The 24,188-nt window shown below is 43.7% G+C and overlaps 1 protein-coding gene across 6 annotated transcripts in view; it reads left to right on the plus strand.

Moving 5' to 3' along the window:
- Window positions 1-24,188, plus strand: part of HEATR5A (HEAT repeat containing 5A) — a 704,366-nt gene that overhangs the window by 555,684 nt on the left and 124,494 nt on the right. For all 6 annotated transcript variants that reach the window (XM_069638471.1, XM_069638476.1, XM_069638475.1 and 3 more), the window contains one exon: window positions 18,784-19,032. In XM_069638471.1, the coding sequence (XP_069494572.1) occupies window positions 18,784-19,032 (249 nt within the window). The remainder of the gene's footprint in view (window positions 1-18,783; window positions 19,033-24,188) is intronic.

A 24,188-nucleotide genomic window follows, 5' to 3' on the forward strand; every position in this document is an offset into this window, starting at 1 on the left:
TGCTTCCGATTGCTTACTCGAACCGCAGTCTGCGTGGCCAGGAGTACCTGGTATGGTCCCTTCCACTGCAGTGCAAGTGAAGATTTTCTCTCAACATTCTTGATCAGGGCCCAGTCCCCCGGTTGCAGACGATGGCCTGGCCCTTATATCTGACGGGAAGAGCCTCCTGCACCTGCTGAGGAATCAAACGCAAGTTTTGTGTCAACTGTTTACAGTATTCAGTAAGTAATGGATACTCTATATCATTTTAACCTTCTCGGACGTGGCACATTCCATACATTGGCTGGTCTCCCCATTATAATCTCATAGGGGGAGAGACCAGTCTTTGATTACACAGACGTATGCATAGATAACAAGGCTAGCGGTAAAGCATCAGGCCATTTCAAATAACTTTCGGTGCATATTTTCACCAGTTTATTTTTCAAAATACTGTTTTGCCGTTCCACAAGACCGGCACTCATCGGATGTCTGGCTGAATGGACTTGTTTATCAATTTGGAGGCCTGCACAGATTTATAGTATCACAGCAGCTATAAAATGCGGGGCGTTATCTGACCATATGACACGTGGTAGCCCAAACCTCGGAAAGTATTCCTTTAACATGGATTTCGCTGTTGACATGGCTGAACAATCTTTCAGGGGATAGGCCTCTACCCATTTGCTAAATGCACAGACCACTACAAGGACATACTTGAAGATGTGGCATCCCTCCATTTCTATAAAGTCGAAATGGATTACTTTAAAGGGCATTGAGGGAGGACCAAAACTTCCTACTGGTGTCTCTGTTCCCTTTCCAATGTTGTGTTGTAAACAAGTCATGCAGTTTTGAACCAACCTCTCAGCAGTTTTTGTAACATTGTCATTGTACCGTACAGAATCAAGGTGCTGACAAATCTTTTTCGCACAAATGTGTTGGACCATGGGCCATGGTAACCATTGCCATAACATACGCATTTGGCAACATCCATCTACAGTTCTCTGTCTACCAAACAACCCTCAGGATCTAATTCTGCTGGACCCTCAGACAATTGTTTTATTTCCTCAGGGGTAGCCTCTGCTTGTATGTCTTTTACATTCCCAATTCCATCCTCTATCATGCAGGACACCCTCTCTGCTGTTTCGACATACATTTTGGTGTGCGAATCAGTGGCAGTTTGTTTTGCGATTCTGTCCACAAAAGCGTTTCCTTTTCCTACGTTACACGTTACCTTTTTATGGGCGTTGCATGTCATTATTGCTAATCGCTTAGGAAGTTTCACTATTATAGTGCCATGTTGAATCTTGGTTCTATGTGACGTCAGAAAACCCCTTTCTGCCCATAATCGGCCAAAGTTGTGGACCACCCCGAAGGCGTATTGACTGTCAGTGTATATGTTCACACTAAGGTTTTCAGAAATTTCACATGCTCTAGTTAAAGCTATTATTTTCGCAGCTTGTGCTGAGTTATATGGGATTGGTTTGCTCTCTACAATAGTTTTCAGTGTGATAATGGCATAAGCAGCAGTTGATATGCCATTCGGTAATTTAAAACAAGAGCCATCACAAAACAGTTCTCCATCTGGCCCTTTCAGGGGTATGTCGGTTAAATCAATTCTTCCTTTTGTCTCTTGCTCAGTTATAATCAAGCAATCATGTGATCATTTCTCCTCACTCCCTCCTTTGATAGGAGGAGGCAATAACTTGGCCGGATTCAAAGAGCAACCTCTCTTAATTTGGATATGCAGTGCAAATAGGATCAGTTCATACCTTGTTAATCGGGCGGATGTGAAATGTTGCGTCTGTGTTCTATTTAAAAGAACGTCTACTGAATGAGGTACCATCACGGTTAAAGAGTGACCTAAAACCATCCCCTCGGTTTCGTTCACTGACGCAACAGCTCGCAAGCAACGTGGCAAAGCACATGCAACAGGATCCAACATGGAAGAAAAATAACTGCATGGTCTATTTTTGCCCCTGTGTTCCCGAATCAAAACAGCCAAAGCACATCCATCGCTCTCATGCACAAACAACGTAAAACACTTCTCATAATTTGGCCAAAACCGGAGTTGAACATAACACAACTCTGAGCAGGTCAAAAGCATTTTGACACTCCATGTTCCACGGCAAAGGTAAGGTAACATCCTTCTTTGTCACTTTCACAATGGGTTTTACAATCATAGAAAAGTTCGCAATCCACTGCCTACAATATGAAGCCATGCCAATTAAAGCCCTGGCTTCCTTTTGCGTATTTGGAATAGGCATATCAGAGATGCTTTTTATGCGTTCTGGTGTCAATCTCCTTCCCTCCTTCGATAGGAAGTAGCCCAAATAGGCCACCTCCTCTCGACAATACTGGAACGTCTTCACTGTCAATGAAGCCTTGCGTCCGTTTGCTGCTAAATGTTTCAATAATAAGACGGTACCTTCTTTGCAAATATCCTCTCGATCCGCTGCTATAAACAGATTGTCAATGTATTGCAATAATATACAGCCTGCTGGTAACTCAAGCATATCTAACTGTTCCTTCAATGCTCTACTGTAAATACTTGGACTTTCAGTGTAACCTTGAGGAATATGTGTGAATGAGCGGTGTCCTATTATGAATGCAAACAGATATCTACTGTCTGAATGAACGCGAATACTAAAAAATGCATTCTTCAAGTCAGTTACGCTAAAATGTGATGCAGAGGCTAGAATCAGTCAAAATTGTGGTGACATCGGGGACTAGCGGGAATTGCAGAGCAACAATTTTGTTCACTGCGCGTAAGTCAATTATAAAACGGTAAGGGATTTTGTTACCTACTTTCTTGTAAACTGGAAGAATCGGACTATTGCATATACTTCCAGAAGTTTCTTCAATTACATTTCTGGATATTAAATCAGATGCAATGCATTTCAGAGCTTGCTCACCTACAGTTGAATTTTTTATTGCAGAATGCGCGGTAGTGTAATTCCTTCTTTCAAAACAATTATCACTGGTTCCACTTTTAAAATTCCTATATCGTTATCGTTTACTGACCATATACTAGTCGGTACGTTACTTAATTCAGTCGGTAATGGTAAAGGCATGAATTGCGATACGGGAGTTTGTTGTGGCGAAATCGTCAAGTACACCATCAGGAGAAGAAAAATTACTGCATTCAATTTCTTCAACGGGTTCAACCCCAACAAATTCTCGCCGCAATTTGTCGTCAAAAGAAATTGACAAGATTCAATGAATGGACCTAATGTGATTGGCACTGGCTGTGAAATTGGACTAATTACTGGTGTACCTGAGAACCTTACTGAAACATTGCTACGCCCTGACAGTGGTATATTTGGAACCCGCTGATGGTCGATCGAACATTTCTGTGCACCTGTGTCCACTAGAAAAATATGCTCCATATTCCCAACCTTCATTTCTACATAGGGCTCTTTCTGATTAACGGGAATAGGCACTGGTTCCAAACCCTTCTTCGGGTTGTCCTACGGGAACAGTACATCATCAGATGTAAAGTCTCCATAGTAATATGCATTGGAGGGATTATCAAAAACATTTGCACCATTCATGGTGTTCTGTTGCTTATTCTGATTAACTTGATTAGCCTGAAATTGTGACTGAAACTGACTTCTGTTCCGGGCCCCTATTCCTGGATGACCTCTAAACGGTCTTCTCGAAATAGTCCCATTTAACCTCTGTAATTGCGGGCACTGTGCTCACCAATGGCTTTCCTGTCTGCAATAGGCACAATGATTTATACCTATCGGACCCCCATGTATTTTGGACAATAATGCAAATCGGACTCTAGATGGTGTGTTTCCGCCACCTCCATTACCTTTGGCTACCTGCTGTAGTAATACTGTTGTTTTCAGAGCTCCTTTCTTCCTTTCTACCTTAACCTTTTCTGAATTTACTCGGTTTTCATAATATTGAGCCCTGTGTAATACTTCACTTTGTGACTTTGATTGCCATGCACTTTCAGATGCCATTATCTTTGTCAGAATTTCTGGTAACAATCCTCGCACAAATTTGTCAACAAATAATCTCTTTCCAGATTCTCTACTTAGATCTTGACCACTAAAATCTGCAAATACTTCTTCCACTCAGTTAAAAAATTCCGTTGCTCCTTCCGATTTACCTTGTAAACAAGCAGTCCATTTATCCCAAACTATTCTGTTCTCGGGCACTAAAGTTTTCAATTTCGATACTATCCGTGAAGGCAAAGTTAAAATTACTTCTGGAGGTTTCTCTCCAGTCTTTCTCTCACTATCGACTCTAATCAGTTTCCCATGTATCGCCTAGCATCGGTGCTTCATTTATACTTCTAATTTGTTTCCATATGTCAGCAGGAAGAATCACAGGGAACAATAAATCAATGTCACTCAGTGTAAAAACAGATGAATTCAAAACTGATTCAATTTCCTTATAAAAACCGGCAGGATTCTTCCTAATATCAGGGACCGACTGTTTCATAGTGTTCCCTTCTTGTCTAGAAAAGGGGACATGTACAAACTGTGCGATATAATGGGCTTCTATCGTACGCACTGGAATTTGTCCTACGGCAGGAATTTCTACTTTCGGAACAAATGTGGGAGGCACCTCCCTCATGGTTAATTGCAAAGTAGGGGTTTCTGGATCCGAGCGTCTATTAAGCAACAAAGCCAAATCAAGGGAAAAAGCAGCAGTTCCGGTGTCAGACGAAAATGCTCTTTTATAAATAGTCATCGAATCAGCAGGACAACAAACCTTCTTCATGCATTCATCCTGTAAATATTCCACCATAATTTGTAACACTTTTCCGGTGTATATTGACAAAGTATCATCCGCTTCAATCGGGGAAATGGCAACATCCGTAATCCATCTAAGCGCATCTTGCGTACAAATTCGCATTTCTTCACTAACTGGTTTCAACAGCGGGAGAAATCATTTCTGGACATATGACATATGCGGTTCACGCTTACTCATTATATCTTTATGCAATCGACCAAGTTCTCGCTTAAACACAAGTATTCGCCCTACATGTTCTCGTATTTTCTCGTGAGTAGGAAAGGACAAAGAAATTGTGCAACTCTTGCGGTATCACGGCATCAGTTAAGTCACTCCATACATTAACAAGATAATCTCCCATATATTCTAACAATACCTGTTGTTCACCAAAGCCTCTATGATCAGATATGGAACTTTGCACAGCCACTTCATCGCCATCATCAATATACGTCTCAGCCCACCGTTTCAGTTCGTCTTTCCGTTCCTTACTAATCGTACTACGAGTCGAATACTTCCTCTTTCAGTCCCCACTGATGCAGAACTGCCAGCTAAAGCGCATAACTCCTGCTTTGTAGGAGGTGGAGGAAATGTCATTGGTACAGATGGGACGGTTACTGCAGGTGCAGATGCAAGCGTGGGAATAGCAGGAGGAGATACATAGGGAAGTGGTGCAACTGGGTCAGTAATTGGATAATCTTTTCTTTGCTCATTCAGTATCTTATTTATCAATTCATCTGATGTATGCAAATCTTGTGAAGGATATATTTTCTGTATGTCTAATTGGAAGGCCCTATCCATGTTCCTAATAGCTTCTGTCTGCTTCTGTTGATCATGCACTAACACTTTCTCTGAATTTGACATGTCTACGTGCGTGTTTCTCTCTACTTTTCAAGCGTTGATTCGCTTCCTTCCTCCAATCCCGCTACTGATTCAAAATGTTCTATGCGTGCTAGTTTGAAGCTCCCATTATTCGGCCACTGAGGGTCTGATACATGTCTGGTCTGTCTATGCCAAATCGCATTAAAAACAATTACCCCAATACCATACTTAATGTACATTTCATACGCCTGCAACCCCTCGGGTGGCGTGGCCTGGCCAGTTTCCAAAGACTGTCTACCGCAGTGAAAAAATCTCACTAGTCAGGAAGACAATTTCCCAGGCATGGTTAACACTTACCTCTTTCACCTGGACTTTTGTACTTGCAAATGCAACACTCAACCAATATCAGGACGTTTAAGAATTGGGGCACGACTCACCTGATCAATCAATTTGTCACTCAGGACGCAATTCGCCCGTATACAGGCGCAACCAAGAATCGTCACGACCAATGTGTCTGGCACAATTTGCCTCGCTTCCAGGACCCTTGTCTTGATGCTCTCTGGGCGCTGCTCGTCTATTAGAGATCGGCTGTGTACAGATCTGCGGAGGAGTCTAATCACTTCTGCAGGAGCGTCCCGAACACCTTCCAATCCCGGTCCAACAGCTTTGTCCTCGACTCATCCTTGCCTACAACGTACGCGATGGAGGATCACACGGAGGGTCCCTGTTCGAGCGCCATTTTTGTAAGACCATATATGGAATAAAGGCACAATAACCATATACTAATGACATGCCAGACGTGAGGTTTGTTTCCCAAACAAGTCTGGTTTATTTTCAGAGTATTTCAGTCGGCCGACTGGGCCTCACAATGTGTGTTCACATATATATATCTCACATCATCATTGTACAGCATTATTTGGTCCGCCCATATACATGACATATAGGCTAGGGTTCAGTAATTGGCAGTTATGCACGTAACTTCAGTCATTCTAAACATTTGGTATTTCTAGCCGAGGCTGCAGAGACAGCTTACTGTTTTGGGAAACACGGGGCACTGGCACGGGGAAGGATATCATGTTCTAGCAGGGAGACATTCCAACTACCGTTATCTATTCGCTGCACTCGTGGGCTAAGGGTCAGACCGTTCTGAAGCAGAGAAAATACCATTGTTCATGGAGGAGCACCGTTAGTCGCATATAATTCTTATTTAACTGCCTTCTACAACAGCCTTTGCAAGACAAGCTGGCACCTGGGTTGCTGATTAGTCGATGCTTATGTACAGCTTCAAAGCTTCACAGAATAAGAAAAGCAATGTACTTCTGCAGGGTTTCACATTCCTGCCTACGTTAGCATTCAAAGTTCAAGCTGTGGCCTCGCACTGGCCTCGCACTGTATGTAGATCTGAAACACAGAATATATTTGCAAAAGGGTTTAGAAAAGAAAAATAGCAGGCAATTACAAAATGGACTCCCAATGGTCACATTCAGGTTTCATGGTTTGCAATGTTTGTCACATGATGCGATTTGCTTCTGGCCAACATACTATTCATACCATTCGGGCTATACGATTGCATTACAGTTTTACAAGGGGACACCATTTGTCTAAAAGGGTGGCTGTAGTTTCTTAAGACATGTTCTTGATGACTTGTTCTTTCTTGACCCTTCTTCTACCTGCCTGCCTGCCAGCCTGGGTGGGGGAGGTTTTGAAGGTCTTTTGCCTTTCACAGGCGTCCCTTGGAAAGCCTGCCAAGACTCTGAGTGCCTGAGAGGACAGGAAGTGGGGGAGGTGACTGAAAGTCCCCTGGTCTTTGTCCTTGTCAGTACTCGTAAGAACCTAAGGAGGTTGTTGGGGTTCTTGTGCTTATCGAGAAATTTTCTTGAGAGATTGGTCCAATAATCTCAATGCTAACGCTTGATAAGCGTCTCCTCAAATTAGGGCAACCTTTCCTATGAGACGCTGTGCTGTCCGTGTCTCTGAGGAATGCATGCACAAACTTGTTTTCATCATCATAAATGATCTTTTTGACTGTTACCATTATTCATTGAAATTTTCATTTTTCTTAGTCTGTTTTCATGTTTTCTTTATCATCCCTAAAACTCCTAACCATTGCCCCTCCCTCAATGGCCAACCAAATGAATGAAAATATGGAATGAATGTGTGAATTTCATATGTTGGTTAATGTGATCAAAATTATATTAGGTTTTTTTTAAAAATTATAATTTGCAAATGTGATATGATAAGCCCTGATTTGTAAAAGACGATGAGATCGTCAAACATGTATTATCGCAAAGGGCACTGTTTAAAGCATAAAAATATGTGCAATTAAAACTCAAATTCTCACAAGAACACTGAGGAGAAGGGTCATTTGTCTTCTTTTTCTCTGGAAAATGTGGGCGCATGAGAATATTTCAATGGAACTGCAAGAATTGTTTTTGAAGTTAACGGAGTAGAGGAGCCAGATAAACTCTGTTGTTACAATCCCATGCAACCCTGAAACGACAATCATCTTATATATGTAAGGGCACTGAGGTCCGACTATAGGGAAACCCATCCAAACAGGTTCCTCAGAAAATTATACAATAATCCACAAACCAATCCTTGAACACCGAAGCTAGGCTCAACGTGTTAGGAGCGAAGTACAGATTCAGGGAAATCCCAAAAGGCAGTCCATAAACAGAAGCAGAGGTCGAACAACGTGCTGGTGGCGAGTAAGTTAAAGGAAATTCCAAACGCAGTCCTTGAACAGAAGCAGAGGTCTTTAACACAGAATTCAGGTAACAGGAAGCGAAAATGAAACGCAGAACACCAACTTCAATTAAAAGCACTGGCGTCCCAAAGGAGTTTCGTTTTATACATGATTGACGATGCGTGTCGATGCGCTGTCGTGTGTTGTCTCTATGGCAACGGGAATGCTTTTGCATTGCAAGCATACTGTCACGTTTGTCGTCTGCTTTTCTAGCATTGGTGGAGACGCCATGGCAACCGACAGGAACACAGATGGGAATAGAAGGAACTATGCCATTTCCATAAGGAGGAAAGCATTCTCCTATGAATTGTGACAGTCCTGCAGTGTGCCTGCCTGGAACCAGTTTGTGCGCGGTGGCTTGTTGTCTCCATTGGACAGCCATGCCCCAAATTTGAATGGATGCATGTCTGGTGATTGGTGGGGTAACAACAAACGGGGTAAGCTAGTGTAAAAATGAATCACAACACAGGCAAACCGTTGAAATCCTTTTAACTGTTAACAGGATGAACGTGGTATCACAAAAACAACGGTTTTGTAGGAAAATGTGACTCAAAAGGTTCTGTAAATGAAAGAACAGTTTTCTAGAACACTCGAACGGAGTGGAAGGGGAGGGTGGGTGGGGGTGTTGGGGCGGGGAGGATCACCCAACTCAAAGTACCTGTCTCTAAGGAAACACACCCTGTCCTTAGCGGGAGTGCCTATCACTAGATGGCGTGTGTGCTGGCGCCTGTCTAACAAAAATAGAAAGAAGGGCTAGCCTAGTATTCAATAAAAGCACCACCCAACGCACAAAGAGCTAAGATTTTTATTCAATCTTCAATCTTGTAGACAATCTTCAATCTTGTAGGCAGATCCAATTTCGTTTTTGTTCAGCAATGTCCAGAACTGTGGATTAGATTCTGTGGCTAGCTGGATGTAATTGGAAAGACCTGGGAGCAGGTCAACTGTATGTACAACTGTATGTATTCCTTCTCCTGTGTCAATCTTTAATTCTTGCCCATAGGTTGCATGAGGAGGAACCACTAGCAGTTCAAAAATTGGAAAAGCCTGGGAACAGGTAAAAGTAAAAGGGCCATGGGGCCTTGAGGTGTAAAAGAGGCTCTTATAAAATTACACACTTTCACCATAAGTTTGCGTGAGAGCAATTGTAGCAATATCCTTTTCCTCTTATTGGGGATATTTGTAATGGGTCATGAGAGCCCTCATGACCTCTGGGGTCGACCGGCTTCAATGGCAAGTGTGGATGAAGCCATCTTCATCAGGACCGTGATTCCATGTTGGGACCAAATCAGAAAGTTCAGAGTGGCTGAACTGGATTGGGTGTCTACTGCAGGGACACAGAAGGGGGTGGGGCATAGAGAAAACAAGAGCTAATTAGGGGGGCGTAGGCACAGGGGACTGGCCTTACGATGGAAGGGAAGTCTTTCCACTCGAAATGAGAGAGAGATTAAAGTGACCAAACCTAATGGTCATAAAGTACAGGAGATTATAGGTGCCTGACCACCAGTGCAGGCTAACTCATCATCGGGGGTGGGGGTGGGATGGGCTGGAAAAACATGGGAGGTGCTGGGTCCCCACTCCCTTGTGACACCATGCTGAGGGTGGGAAGATATTGAAAACAAATACCTCTGTACCTTAACAAGCGGTGGAGGAGGTACTCTGGTCCGCTGATGGCAAACACTGTTAAAGAAAAATGAATGTAAACTCAAGAATGTGTCTTTAGAAAAAGCTGTGAGGCTGGGGGAAAACACAGCTTAGGGAAACACAAGTCCTGATCCATACCTGATGGAAGTGGCTTGCAGGAGCACCATCGAAGTTTCCAGGTGCTCGGGAGCGTTGTACTGCTCCAAATCGCGTACGATCGGGAAAAGTGCCCGATCGCCTAAAGAAACAAGTCGAAATGACGTAGGCGGCCGTCAAGACAACGCCCATGGGGAGCGGTGTGTGCTGTGGGCTGTTCGTTGCGCCCAACCGCCTCTCGAAACAACGAGAGAGCGTGTCCGGAACAGCTGATGCTGTACACAAGCCTGGAAACTGTGACAGGCTGTCCGGAGGAGGTGCCGGTGTTGAAGCTCAGGAGGGCCCCCAGCAGGGGTCAAAGTAGTGAAACAAATTGAAAGAAATGGTAAAAGTGCTCAGCATGAAAGTGGGGGGCGGGGAGTGCAGGGGAACGAGGAAAAGGAGGCAAAAAGGAGGGAGAGAGGGGGGGAGAACACCTCAGTGGTGGTGTCCAAAAGTGGACAACTCACCGGTTAGGGCTCGCAGGGGAAAGTCACTCAACATCGAAGAGAGTTTCATTTTATACATGATTGACGATACGTGTCGACGCACTGTCGTGTGTCGTCTCTATGGCAACAGGAATGCTTTAACATTGCAAGCATACTGCCACGTTTGTCATCTGCGTTTCTGGCATTGGTGGAGACGCCATGACAACCGCCAGGAACACAGATGGGAATAGAAGGAATTACGCCATTTGCATAAGGAGGAAAGTGTACTCCTATGAATTGTGACAGTCCTGCAGTGTGCCTGCCTGGAACCAGTTTGTGCTGGGGGGGCTTGTTGTCTCCATTGGACATCCACGCTCCAAGTTTGAATGGATGCATGTCTGGTGATTGGTGGGCTCAGCTGGTTTTCCTGCATAAAATGCAATGGTCCTGGAGCTCAAACTCCAAGTTGACCACTGGAACTGAAGATCCGAAGAGGGATGTGCCCAGCCACTTCCAGTGACCGCCAGAGCCATCTGAGTAACGGCTGCAATCCCGACATCAACTTCTGTGTGACAGGGAAGCTCTGATGAGGACGACTTCCCCCCCTTGGACTGGTGGGCCCAACCAGTCCCAAGATTAACTGCATTTTGTGCCATTTCCGGACAAACTGCGACCTCCATGGCCTGCAATTCCTCAATGCCTGGGGTCCTGTGCCATTTTGCGGTTTTTCTGAAGCACAGTTTTGTCAAACTTGATAAGCATCACTCTGGTCCAGTGACTGGATTCTGCTCCTTAATGTTCCTTCAGCCAAGACAGGGACAGAGAAAGGGCGGAAACTCCACCACATGACAACAGTCCTTCAACCAAGCCTTCAAAGAGGCACCAACGAGCCAGTGCTGCGAAGATCTTCTGCTGGGCATCCAACTTCTAGTGTGTAAGCACCAGATCCATCTCCAGTTCTTTTCTTCAGTCGCCAAGACCAAGAATCCTGAGCCGGGTCTGCTGTCGCCTCTCCTTGGGGACCGTCATGCTTCACCAGCTTCTTCACTTATGAGGTACCGTTCAGACCCTAATACATACTTGGCACCTGCGTTGTTGTTCCTGTGCTTCAGAGGGTTGCAGTTAAGTGGTTACTTGCACCCCCTCCTAAGCCTTCTTTGAGCTACATTGGGGTGGACAACCATTTGTGCTCTATCTTGCCTTAGGTCACTTTTCCTTGGGGCAATTCGGCGAGGGAACCTCCTAATTTCCTTGCCCAGAGGAACCTAACTGATACTTGCGTGTAAACTTGAAGACCTCTTCCTAGACTCTACCTTCGGTGAGCTTTTCCAAGTTCTGTCCCAGACAGCAACTTGTGTGAAACACCCTAACAGAAGTTAATTGGCGAGGGTATTGTGAATGTTGGAAATTTGTGAAGCAAAGTAGAGAGCTAGATCGTTGGCAGAAAGAGTAGAGGGGATGAAGGAGGGTTTAGGAAGCAAGAGAATTGAGTTGAGAGATTTTTGGAGGCGCTTAGGTTGAGAGCTTTGGGATGAAATGTGAAACCGAGAAGTCCCATTTGGCAGATTCGAGGCCAGTGGAGTAGTTTCGAAGAGCAGTCTGATAGAGGTGGAGAGCCGAGGAGTATCTAGATCTCGCCAAGTGCAAAGGATTTTCCTCATTGTTTTTGGGGTGTGGATGGTATGTGTAATCCAATGCTGTGAAGGGCAGGGGTTAGGAGTGAACATAGAAAGAGGGAAGTGAGAGGAGAAGGGGGCATTGAGGGCAGTGTTTAAAGTTAGTGAAGGCATTATCAGTGAATGGAACAGTGAATTTCGCATTGGAGAAGAATGGTGTAGGTCAGAGAGGTAGAGTGGGAATTTGGAGGAGGGAAACTTGCACTTGGTAATGGAAGTGGTGCGTGGAGAGAGTGGGGTTTGAGTAGGAGTGGAGATTGAAGCAAAGTCGATGGTTTGATCAGAGGGAGGAGCAGCAGTGGCTATATTAGAGGAAGGGCGTTGAGAGGAGATGAGAATAAGATCAAGGGAGTTACCATTTGAATGGGTGGGCAGGGAGTGGACCGAAGAGAGTGAGTCATTAAGGAGAAGAGAGCTAAAGTCAGTGGGGAGTGAGAGAGGAGAGGTTAAAGTCACCAGTGACAATGAGGTGGTGATGGGGAGGAGGAATGTCAATTAGTTGAGAGAGGTGGTCAGTAAGTTGGACCAGGTGGCCGATGGAGAGATGTAATATGAATGCCAGAGAGAGCAGTGATTGTGGATATAGTGTATTCGAAGGAGATAGGTGAGTAGGAGAGATAGCAAGGTCGGAAGATGGGAACAGTCCTACACTACCCCTCCCAGTTGGGTTTGGAGAGTAGGTCACGGTGTAGTCTGGGTCGTGAAGGGCAGCAAGGGTTGCAAAGTCTGAGCAGAGTCGGACTGGGGCATAAAATTGTCTCGGGCACCAATGAAAAAGTGGCTCACAGTTGCAAATGGCAATTCATTCCTTTTGTGACACTGTTTGAGTAGTACCCAATGGGGGAGGTTTTTGATAAAAATGTGATACAAATTGTGCATTATAAATAATACGTATTCAGTAACACGGGTCAAAACGACTAGCCACATGGTGAATTAACACTGGCCCAAATGGGCCAAAAAACTGCCCCACACTAGTATTTTGTGTTTTAGGTTCAGGCATTGCCCTATAGGCCAGTCCAAGCATGAGTCGGAGGGAGATATCCAGGTTTCTGTAAGGGTAATGAGGTCAAGAGAGGGAGAATGTGAAAGAAGGAGGTAAAGGAAGTCTTGTTACAGACAGATTTTGCATTCCAAATAGCAATATAAAGATGTGAGAATAGGAAGTGTGATGAAAGTACGGGTTGGAGGTTTTGTGTATAGAGGTAGTAGGTGCGTGAGAAGAGGGGTGGTGTTGATGGAAAAGAGATGATCAGGATAGGTAGAGAGCTGAAATGGTTTTGAGCAGAGGAGAATGTAGAGAGAAGTAGAAAGAGCAGTGTATGGTGAGGGTGGGGCGAGCAAAGACGTAATTGATGCTCACAAGGAAGTAGCAGGACAGAGCAAAGCAATAGCTCAAAGGCAAAGAGGCTGGAGGTTGGCCCTTAGCTGTTTGCCCTTTGCTGGTTCACCCCAAAAAACAAGGAAACAAGTACTGGAAGTGGTGAGTGTTAGGGAGTTTTACTAAAGTCCACCTGTGGTAGGACTGTAGAAGCCTCACTTTTAGGACTACAGGGCCCCAACACTTAGGTTTGGCCTGAACTACCCAGAAGGTTTGCTAGCTGTGGTCGAGCAGCCAGGCTTAGTCTAGGAGGGAGAAGGGCTGTAGGTGAATATGTGCAATTCAATATTGTCGTGACAATGAACATATGCTTCAGCAGATCGTTAAAAAATCAACTAGTGGAATTTGGGCATGCCTAAATAATGCTGCTCCACATCTACAGGGAGCGTTACAAAGCAATGCAACCTTGGACGAGTCATGGCAGTCCTATTTTGGGCATCTCTGTAGCCCGCCGTACTCTTTTTCATTTGAGTGGTCTAAACTGGGCTATAACCTGTTGTATACTTTTTCAATAGAGGTTGAAGACATTTTATCTTGCATTACAACCTTGAGTCGGTCAAGAGCTCTTGGGCCTGATGGTCTGCATAATGGTCTCTTAAAAGATAATTCATTAGAGTGGGCACAAATATTACATTTGACATGTGTTTATTGTAGGAAGGGTTCCAAATTCATGGAAGAAGTCCATAATTTTGCCAATTTTCAAAAAGGGCGATAGAAGTGATCCCAAGTCCTATCGCCCCATTGCCCTTCTTGACTGTCCTGGGAAAACTTTTGCACGCCTAGTCCTAAAGGATTTTAACATCTGGCTTGATTTGACCAACTTGCGAGACCTTTTCAAACAGGCTTTCTTTCAGGTATTGGCATGGCTATCAACATAGTGACACTACGAAGCATTCAATCTCGGGCAACCCAACGCAATCAACTACTCTACTTAGCGTTTATAGATTTTAGTATGGCCTTTGATGCGGTTCCTCTGGAACTATTTAAGAAACTACTGGATACAGGTTGCCCCTGGCATATCCTTAAATGGATAATTGATTTTCACACTGCAACCTCGATCCAAGTTAAATTATCAAGTGATGGTCTATTGGCAAACTTATATCGACGTCTCGTGGCCTGAAACCGGGATGCCTGTTGGCCTCAGCAATGTTTAACTTTTTTATTTCAGATGTTGGTAAAGAGTTTCCAGGCATCAAAGCTGATCCGCCCAACAATAACGGCAATCAAGTAAAATATCTTTTACACGCAGATGATATGATTTTACTCTCAAAGACTCCTAAAGGCCTGTGTGAATTGTTGAATGCCTTAAATAAAATAAATATACCATCAAGAACTATATTACTATCAGTGTATCAAAGAGTAAAATCATTCAATGCGGTAATGTCAGGCAACGTATTGCCAAGTTACATTGGCCATTACAGAACGTGCTGTTAACCTCTGTCTCTTCCTATGTATACCTGGGGACTTTGATAACAAATCAAACAACTAAATCTCAATATGAGACATATATTCAGGTCAAAGTAAACACAGCATTGTCTCAGGCTTGAATCATGAAGAATAGGTTCTGTAAGTTTTCAATCATGCCTTTAGTAATCTACTATAGACAAACAATGGTTCCAATAGTCCTCTATGGGTCTGAAGGTCATGAGGATAAATCATATCAATACTGGACTAAACGTGAAAGCCAATATTGGAAAGCAGCCCTTAGTTTTAGACACGAGTTAGGCATGAGATCTTTATATGGCTTATATAAATGGAGATGTGTAGTCTTTACCGTAAATGTATTCAGATCTTTTAGGGATACTTGCTGCATATCTATTAAACTCAACAGACAAGTTTCCTAGTAAATGGCGCCTTCTAATTAAAAAACAGTAGAAAATGCAGGTTTTTCAATCGAGACATTGTCGTAATCCAGACAAAGCAAAATCTCGTCTCTGGGAGGCTGATTGGATCAAGACCGAACAGCTTGCCTTAAATATCAGAAATTCAAACAAAATCCCTTTGCCCTGAAACGATATGGGTCTATGGAAAGCTATCTTGTCAAATTCCCAAATTCCTATCGGAGGAACATCTATTTACGCTTTCGATTTAACCTATGGCCAACGTATGAAATATTATATATACATAGATTACTCCCCAAATCAGATGCTCAATGTCGCTTTTGTAATATGGAATTGGAGACTCTCCAGCATCTATGCACTGAATGCCCAAAATTGAATGTTAAACAATCTATCCATCTTAAACCTTTGTTTCTTGATTATTATGAACTATCGCGAGAAAGAGCTTGGGGATATTTATTCTATGCTGAGAGAAAAGCAGTAAGATATGCCATACTTAATTTTTTACACTGTTTGGACCTGTCTCATAAACTTGATTATGTTGGTAACTCTTGATCTAAACAGCATTCATTTGATATAACTATTTAACTGTTAGCTCTGGTCTTATTTTTTGTACCTTTTGATTTGGGGTTGAATCCATGTTATATGTCTGATTACATCAACATAAATGACAGATGTTCTATTTAATTGGTGGAATTTTATACAATGAATTGATTGAATTTGTAATGTAAAAGAATAGATGTGTGCTTTTATTATTAGTATGTATACATTAGAGATGCAATTGAAGTTGTTTTTCGATTTGTATTTGTTTCTTTTATTAAAATTGCTGTTATTGCTGTAAAATCAAGAAATGTTCTTGATTAAATCAACTTTAATTTTAAAAAAAAGGAATACACATACACATTTATAGTCCAGGAATCCCTTACACGCTGTAGTTAAATAAAAATATGGTTCTTTATTATATACACCAAGGCAATGTAAAAATCAATGTGCAATTCAGGTAAGTAAGGAAAGTTTGGCACATAAATACAGTAAGACTTTTGCTGTTGCAATACTCAGCTCAATAGTAGACCTTTAGATGATAAAATGGGTAAATATAACAGTAGCTTCAGGTTAGCAAATCATTCATCAACCAACATTTACTAAATAGCAATACTGGTAGGTTGATGACTGTGTAGACCTACACTTTAGAAGTCCAACCCTATCTGGGGAATGAGTGTCTCAAAAGTCAGATGGGGATACTCGGGGGTGGGGGGGGCGGTTAAAGGGGGGAGGCGGGACATGACACGTGAGTGGCAGAACAAAGGAAGGCAGGTGTTCTCAAAGTTGTCAAATTCACAGATTATGCTTTTTGTACTAAGTAACGGAATTGGATACAAAGGGTTCAGGGGGGCTAGGTAAGCCACCTGAAGGATGTCCGCATCTAGGATGGGTGCCCTTGGGCACCGGAGTTCACAGTTGTGTTGTCCACCCCAACATGACTCATAAAGCTCAGGAGGAGCGAACAGCAACACGATTACCTAGGTAATTATCTAAGAGTGGAACAGTGCCGCCTTCTGTGAAGAACAGTGATGTTACAGTCGGGTCCCCAAGGTGAGGCGACAGCAGCTCTGGTTCGGGTCTCTGGCCTTGGCGGCTGGAGGAGGAACTTTTGGCAGAGGCAGGCAGTCCGACTCGGTCACAAGGATGCCCAGCAGACTATCTTCACAGCATTTGGTTCTGGAGGCTCGACATGGGCTTTGTAGCAGCGCCGGTTGTCACCCGGAAAACTTTCTTCCTTCTCTTGGTCCACGACTCAGCTGAGGGGACTTCTACAATCAGGATGGAGTCTCTTTGGGCTCAGACAGACACAAGTTTGCAACCGCAACGAGCGCTCAATGAGACGATGCACTGCAGCAGTGCCGGAGTTCCCAGGGTATTCAGAGATTGCAGGCCCGTAAGGTAGCAGCTTGCCATGGGATGGCTCAAACTGTAACCAGTCTCAAGACTGGTTGGGCCCACCAGTCCAAGGGAGAAAGTAGTCCTGTCTGGATCTTCCCTTTTGCACAGAAGATGGGGCTAGACCAGCAGCGGTCACTCAGTCGGCTTCTTCAGTATAGATCTTCCAGCGGTTGACTCTGGCTTCTGCATCAAGACCCTTGCCTTATATAGAGGAACCCAGCCAATCAGCAAGCATGCAACATTAAAACTTTGGGTGGTGGCTGTCTCCTTGGCACCCAGTCAGAACTGGATCCAAGCAGATGCACTGGAGAACAAAAACCTGAGGAGTTTCGGTGTCCTCCCAGCTTCCTGTCCTCCCAGACACATTGGCGCCTTCGGGCGGGCTTCCAAGTGGAAGTCTGTCGAAGACGGAATGAGCAGGACTTCACCCACCAGGTCGGCAGGAGAAGGTTCAAGAAAAAGGACAAGCCATTGTGAGTTGGCAAAATAAAACACAGGCACCATTTTAAGTCTGTGGTGTTGCACGTGTCCCTTACCGCAGCTGCGACTACAGCCTGTGATGTATGTTTCAGTCACCTCCCCCACTTTCTGTGCTTTCAGGCACTCGGAGCCTTGGCAGGCTTTCCAAATTAAGTCTGCCAAAGACAAAAGACCCAACATGACCTCCCCCACCCAGGCAGGTTGAAGAAGGCTCAAGTAAGAACAAGTCATCATGAGCAGGGCTTTAAAAAGTACAGCCACCATTTTAGGTAAATGGTGACCCTAATGTCCCTTGTCACAGCTGCGATGGCAGCCTGCAAAAAAAGTCCACAAAAAGTTATGCAAAAAGTTACGCTGCCACCAGCCTGTCAGAGGAACTTGTAATAGTAACTAAAAGTTACTGCAACAGTGAGAAAAGGGAGACCATGTTTCTCCTCAGGACTCCACATAAGGTGGGGTGTGCTGATCTCATGAAATTAAAATATAGGAGGCACAAGAGGGTATCCCCCTGCACTGGTAAGGTGTTACCACAGGTAAAATGAAAGTTCAAGGAAAAAGTGCTGTGTTCTGCAATAATAACAGGTAGATGCCAGAAAACAGAGAAAAGCATAACTACATTCAAAAAGTACCAAAAAGAGGCGATACAGGTTCCCAAGGTTAAAGTAAAAGAATGAATGAGTGAGTGTGAAAAAAGGTTCCCTCTCACTCCAGAGAATCAATCCTAAAATCCAGTAGTCCATCAAAAATGCTGGGCGACTCGCAAAGTGAGGAGAATTTCACTCAAGAAGGAAAATCTACAAAACCGTAGTGAATAGAAAGCAATTTAGGGTCACCGACCATGTGGCAGTGTCAATGCATTTTACAAATGGCTCAGGTCTTTGTGTGCTGGGCTTTTGAGTTTTGGGGGCTTGACTTTTGAGTCTACTAGGCCGCGATAAGCTGATGCCTTGTTTCTGCTTCCTTTGTCTTACAGGTGGGTCTTTTTACACAGCCGAGACTGGTGAAGGCTCTAGGCCGCATTATTGCAATGCGTGGGCCCCGCTGCTTTATGCCACCGCCCTCTGGCTGAACAATGCAGGCTTTCTCGTCGTGGACATGGACGAAGGAGGCTCCAACCTCTCCCGGCCCGTCACTCCTACATCGATGGGGCAGGAGTTGACCTCCCGCGGAGGAGTGAAGGCTCCGGAGGACGTGAATGCTGACCGATTTCACCTGATTCTTGGTCAGTAAGGGTAGAAAGCCCATTTATAGCACCTGTCTGGGGCTTTTATTTGTGAATAAATGGTGTCACAGATGGCACAACAATCACTCCAAATCTCAGCAGTGATTGAAGGGTTTTTATTGAAATATGAATGTGCCCTAGAGCGGTCTCTCCCTCCCTCATCTCAATTCTCCTCCTCCCCAGCCCAGACGTCCTTAGCCCTAGGTCAGTGTGTAGTGATGGTTTTACCCTCAGTATGTCTATGCTAAAAGAGATCTGAACGTAAAGGCCCTTGTCTGACTCAAGGAGCTCTAGCCAGTGGCTAGTGATCTAACAGGGATGGGATTTGTGCCTTGTAGACCTCCTGCTTGAGTCGGTCCTCTCCTCTCACTTTCTCTCCTCTCCCTCTTTGCTTCTCTAGACTCTTTCTCCACCTTCACCCTCCCCTACTCTATCCTACGCTGACCCTCTAGAATAAGGAAAATGTTTAGGTGTTGCTAGGTAACACAACGCCAACCCTATTTTAAGTAGTTCCAATTCACCTGCTATATATGAGTGTTTATAGGAGTAAAACTGTCTGCAACACCTTACCAGTCCAAATATTTTAAAGAAGTACCAGAGCATCTCCCCACAATTGTGCGCTCAGTATCATACATTTCTCAGAGAAACACCAAACTCAATACTTAACCAAGTCAAATGGTTTAATCTTAGGTGATACCCTTGGAATGTCATGTCCTGTTCCAATGGTACATACATATTTAAATTACCCAACAGCAACCTTTTTTTGCGCATGTGCCTATTGTTTCACCAATCCTTGCTTCCTCTAGGCTATACACTCATTTTCTGGTCTATACCAAGTTACTACAAATGTTATTTACAAAAACTGCTTTGGAAATACATTTTTTCAATGCAGTTAGGAATTCCACCTGTGAATGACAATGGAAAAAACAAGAGCGCAGTGCATGAGTTAAAGAAATTAACGATGCATTATTATATGCATGTATGTTTTGAATTAATCTTGTTGGTGTCCTTATGCTTCTCGGGTATCTGAATCCTTAATATTAATTTCAACAAAATCTGCCCTATTACAGACAATTTAATCTGCTAGTATAAACTTGATTGTGGAAGTATTGTTAGGCATACCCCTAGGTTTAAAAATTAACCATGTTGTGAGCTTGACTTCCCTCTTAGATCTCATGGTGTATCTCAAACCCAGAAATAAAGCCCATCATTTTCTGACTCTGCTACATAAGTATCCTCCCACTTCCATAAATTAAAGTTTGTCAATCACACATAGGATACTTCCATTCTCAAATATTGATGCACAACTCATTCTAATCATGCATGTTACCTTGTTGCTCTGAGTTGATACATTTAGAGTCTTATTCGTTATGTCCAATGTTGCAAATTCATTTTGGCATTTACTTCTTCCTCCTAGCCAAAAAGAGTAGCAATTGAATTATTCCATTTCCTGCAAAACAAATATTTAAAGCCCTCAAAGGCCTATCTTCTAGGCCGCGCCTCCAGCCTTTGATATCATCCCTCCCTCCTTACTACTATGCTCAAGAGGTCTTTACCAGCCATAACACAATAAAAGCCATTCAGAGACATAGATAAGTAATTGTGCAGAAAACAGCCTTTAATCTGCAGGGAGCATGTCCCATGCCACAGATGTTCAGTTAGCTAGAAAGCAAAGCATTGCACAATAGTGTTGTTCTAATATGAACCTTCCAATATGACGGGCCACATTTCTTATAGGTAAAATACTTTGGGCCTCATTATGACTGAGGCGGTAGCCGTGCCGGCTGCCGCCAGAGTAATATTTTTACCGGCAATGGGGATGTACCGGGGCATTCCCGCCCCGGCAGACCCGGCAGTTCCTCTAGGCTGGGTGTCAGTCATAATTACTCCCTATTCCCATTTGAGTCCCACAGGACACAATGGGAATGGGGAGGCCGTTAGCACCGGCACCGTTAATAATGGTGCTGGTGCTACCGTATAGGTCTGCTCGCGGGTGCTGTTCCACCTGGCAGGTCAGACCTGCCGGGCTGACAGGCACCAGCGAGCAGACCTTGTAGTTTGCCGGTCCAATAACAACGGTACCGGCAAGCTTACCGCTACTGTTGTAACCGGACCAGCAACCTTGTAATGAGGCCCATTGCCTTTTTTCATTGGTCATAAACGCTTCCTGAAACACATTTCTTTTTTCTTGCAATTACCTCATCTTATGCTAATTAGAATGACTGGTTGTTTTCCAAATTTACTGAATCACAAGGCATATAATGCAACTTTTAAAAATACAAAAAAGCAGTTCTGTGATGACGCACACTTGAGCACATTCTGCTGAGGACATGAGATTTTGTTGCCACATTTTTATTGGTTACCTCGCATAGCTAATCTACTTTAGCCTACAGCCAAAGGTTATTTATAAAAAAAAATGAACACCACCGCTGAAAACGGTATATTCCTACCATTTTAAACTGCTACATCACTGCACCTTTGCTTCTGTCCAGGCCCTCCCTTTTCTCAACCTTGGCTTGAGTCGCTACTTGTCTGAGCTTCCTAAATGAATGTGTGCCATGTCATGTTTTCCTTATCGCTTAAATAAATGTGTACATGTATACCACTTACACCTATTCTCTGTCACTGTCAATTTACTTTGTACCTACTTCCTAATATACCTTTTTGGGCTAAGGACAATGTTTCTAACTTTTACATAGTTTAGGCAGGAGGGCGGGACCTGGACCGGGCCCTATGTGACATGTCACCGATCTGTCGCCGGAGGTAGGGAGGGTCTACTACTCTTCATTTACTCCCTCTTCCACTCTACTACACCAGCCTACTCACTACTCAGCCCTCCTCCATACTTACTCCCTCATCTGCTCCACTACAGCAAATTCCCTCCCTGTTATGAAGACTGGTACATTGGGCACCTAATGCAGTAAATTGGGTTACACCCATGGTGAAGCCAAAATTAGATTACAGCTGCAACCATCCTACTCCACAACATTAGTGTAGAGTGATCTAATCACCCATGGGTCACACATTAGTGCTTAAACACCCCAATCCTAGTAGTTATATGGGATAGCACATCAAAGAGGGTTGCAGTGGCAGGAGCACAAGTAGATGCACTTCTGAACACAGAAATATAGCCAAAGATCCAACAAATTCAAGGTGAAAAACAAAGTTTAGGGCCCTCATAAAATGGAACAGCAGAACGCCCCCTTCCCCCACCACCCATGTTGAGATAGATTTTTAGAATCAACTCAGGCAGTGGATTCAGAGATATTACAAGATATTATGGTGAACAGGGAAGACTCTGAACTCCAGCCAAACCCAGTCAAGGTAGATTAACAGAGCAGCATAAACGACAAGCTAAACGTGGAGGTTACCCACAAGATGAACAAAAGAAAGACTGACTTATATGAATCTGGAGCACGCAAACTCTATTTAGGTGTTAAATGATCATATCATGTCAGTTATTAGAAGAGCTTTGAGGAAGCAGCCTAGAAGAAAAATACATGTGGGCTAAAGAAATGATGCTCTATATGCTTAAATACTTATCTTGACACAACGAGAATAATGTCATGCTTATCTAAAATGGATTGTAGGATAATTGCACATGTTCAAAGGTACTATTTCACATATTGATGAATGGTGTGTGGAGTATTAAGCTGTTGGCTGCTGTGGCGGGTCAGAAGGAGGACTCCACACGTTTTTTGACTTTTCTTAGATTATTTTTTTAAATAAGATTAATGCCTACCTCTCCCTATTGCTATCAGGGTTTTCCCTGTGTGAGACAGACATGGTATCAAGAGAGATGACCCAGACAATGAAAGTGTCATTTCAATAACTTTATTAATGATCAGGATGGTGTAACGCCTAACAAACCCTTTGCTACGGCTGGGTTTCCCTGCCTAAATAAATGTAAAGGAAGTCTGTTTCAGGAAGCCAAAAGCTAACATCTGTCTGTGTCAAAAACCTATGCTGTCCTCAAAACTACAACAAAACGAGTGCGGGAATGCTCTCAAAGTCATTGTTCCAAAGCAAATGTTCAAATGTTACATCAAAGTTCCATAAAGTTCTCTTCAAGTTCAACACAATTCCAATATAATCTCTTCTCAGCAAAAGTTGTACAAGTTCTGAAGTTACCTTCTGTGGCTTTGCAGGTGTCACCGTTCACATCAGAATGAAGATTTAGAGGTCTACTGTCTCCATGTTCAAAGCTGCAACAAAATGTTCACACATCACAGCAGTCTTGGGACTCCTTTCCCCAAGACAAATGTAGCAAATGATTACACCTATTTACTGTTTGACACACTTGTAATGGCTTCTGCTCTAGGCGCACTTGTCTGAACACATTGTCCACCCATCACAGGTCACGCAACCACAGATATTGATTGTGAACGATGCCTTGATGTTAAAGTTGATTTTGAGAAACGTACTGGTCTGGGTGCAATTATGAGACCACCCGGTCCACCCCTCACAGGTCCGTAACCACAAGTTTCGTCCCAACTGATATTAAATGATTCACAAGTTCATGTCTCTTATTTGAGGTGTTCTCTTTGGCAAAATTAGAATGTATGCAGCGTCTTTGGTGTGGGCTAATGCAGCCCTTGTTGCCAAAGTCCATCAAGGTGTACTCATATGTAACGAACAGTGTTCACCTTTTTGATGTAGGTGCTCACTAGCCCTTTCAATGCGCTCTGTATTCAATATTAGCATTTTGCTAATGCTGTGAGTTCACTAGCTCCTTTGTACCATGTGTAATCTTCACTGTATATAAGTTTCCAGCTTTTATCACGTGTTCCATTCACAATTCTTAATCTCCAACCTTTCTGTGATATGCAGCACTCAGGGGTTTCACACATTCAACCTTTCTAGATGATGGACATTAAAAACTCAAGCATTCCGCTTGACATTACGTGCGGTATGTCTTTTGGTGAGGGTCTGGCTGAACAACCCCTCGCAGAGTGTCCCGGAGTCTTGCGTTGCTACAGACGCTTACCGGACTAATACTCCTGCACAGCTGAGTGCTTTCTGTAGCACTCCCAGCCTCTGTGCTGGACTCGCCTCTGCTGCTTCCATAGCGGCTGCGCTTCGCCTCTTCCCCATAAAGGCTTTCCACAAAGGCAGTCCTCCCCCAGCTGGAATCGCAGGAACTCTGTCGGCACCTC

Source organism: Ambystoma mexicanum, chromosome 14 (assembly GCF_040938575.1).
Source record: "Ambystoma mexicanum isolate Mex_15411 chromosome 14, UKY_AmexF1_1, whole genome shotgun sequence".
Taxonomy (NCBI): domain Eukaryota; kingdom Metazoa; phylum Chordata; class Amphibia; order Caudata; family Ambystomatidae; genus Ambystoma; species Ambystoma mexicanum.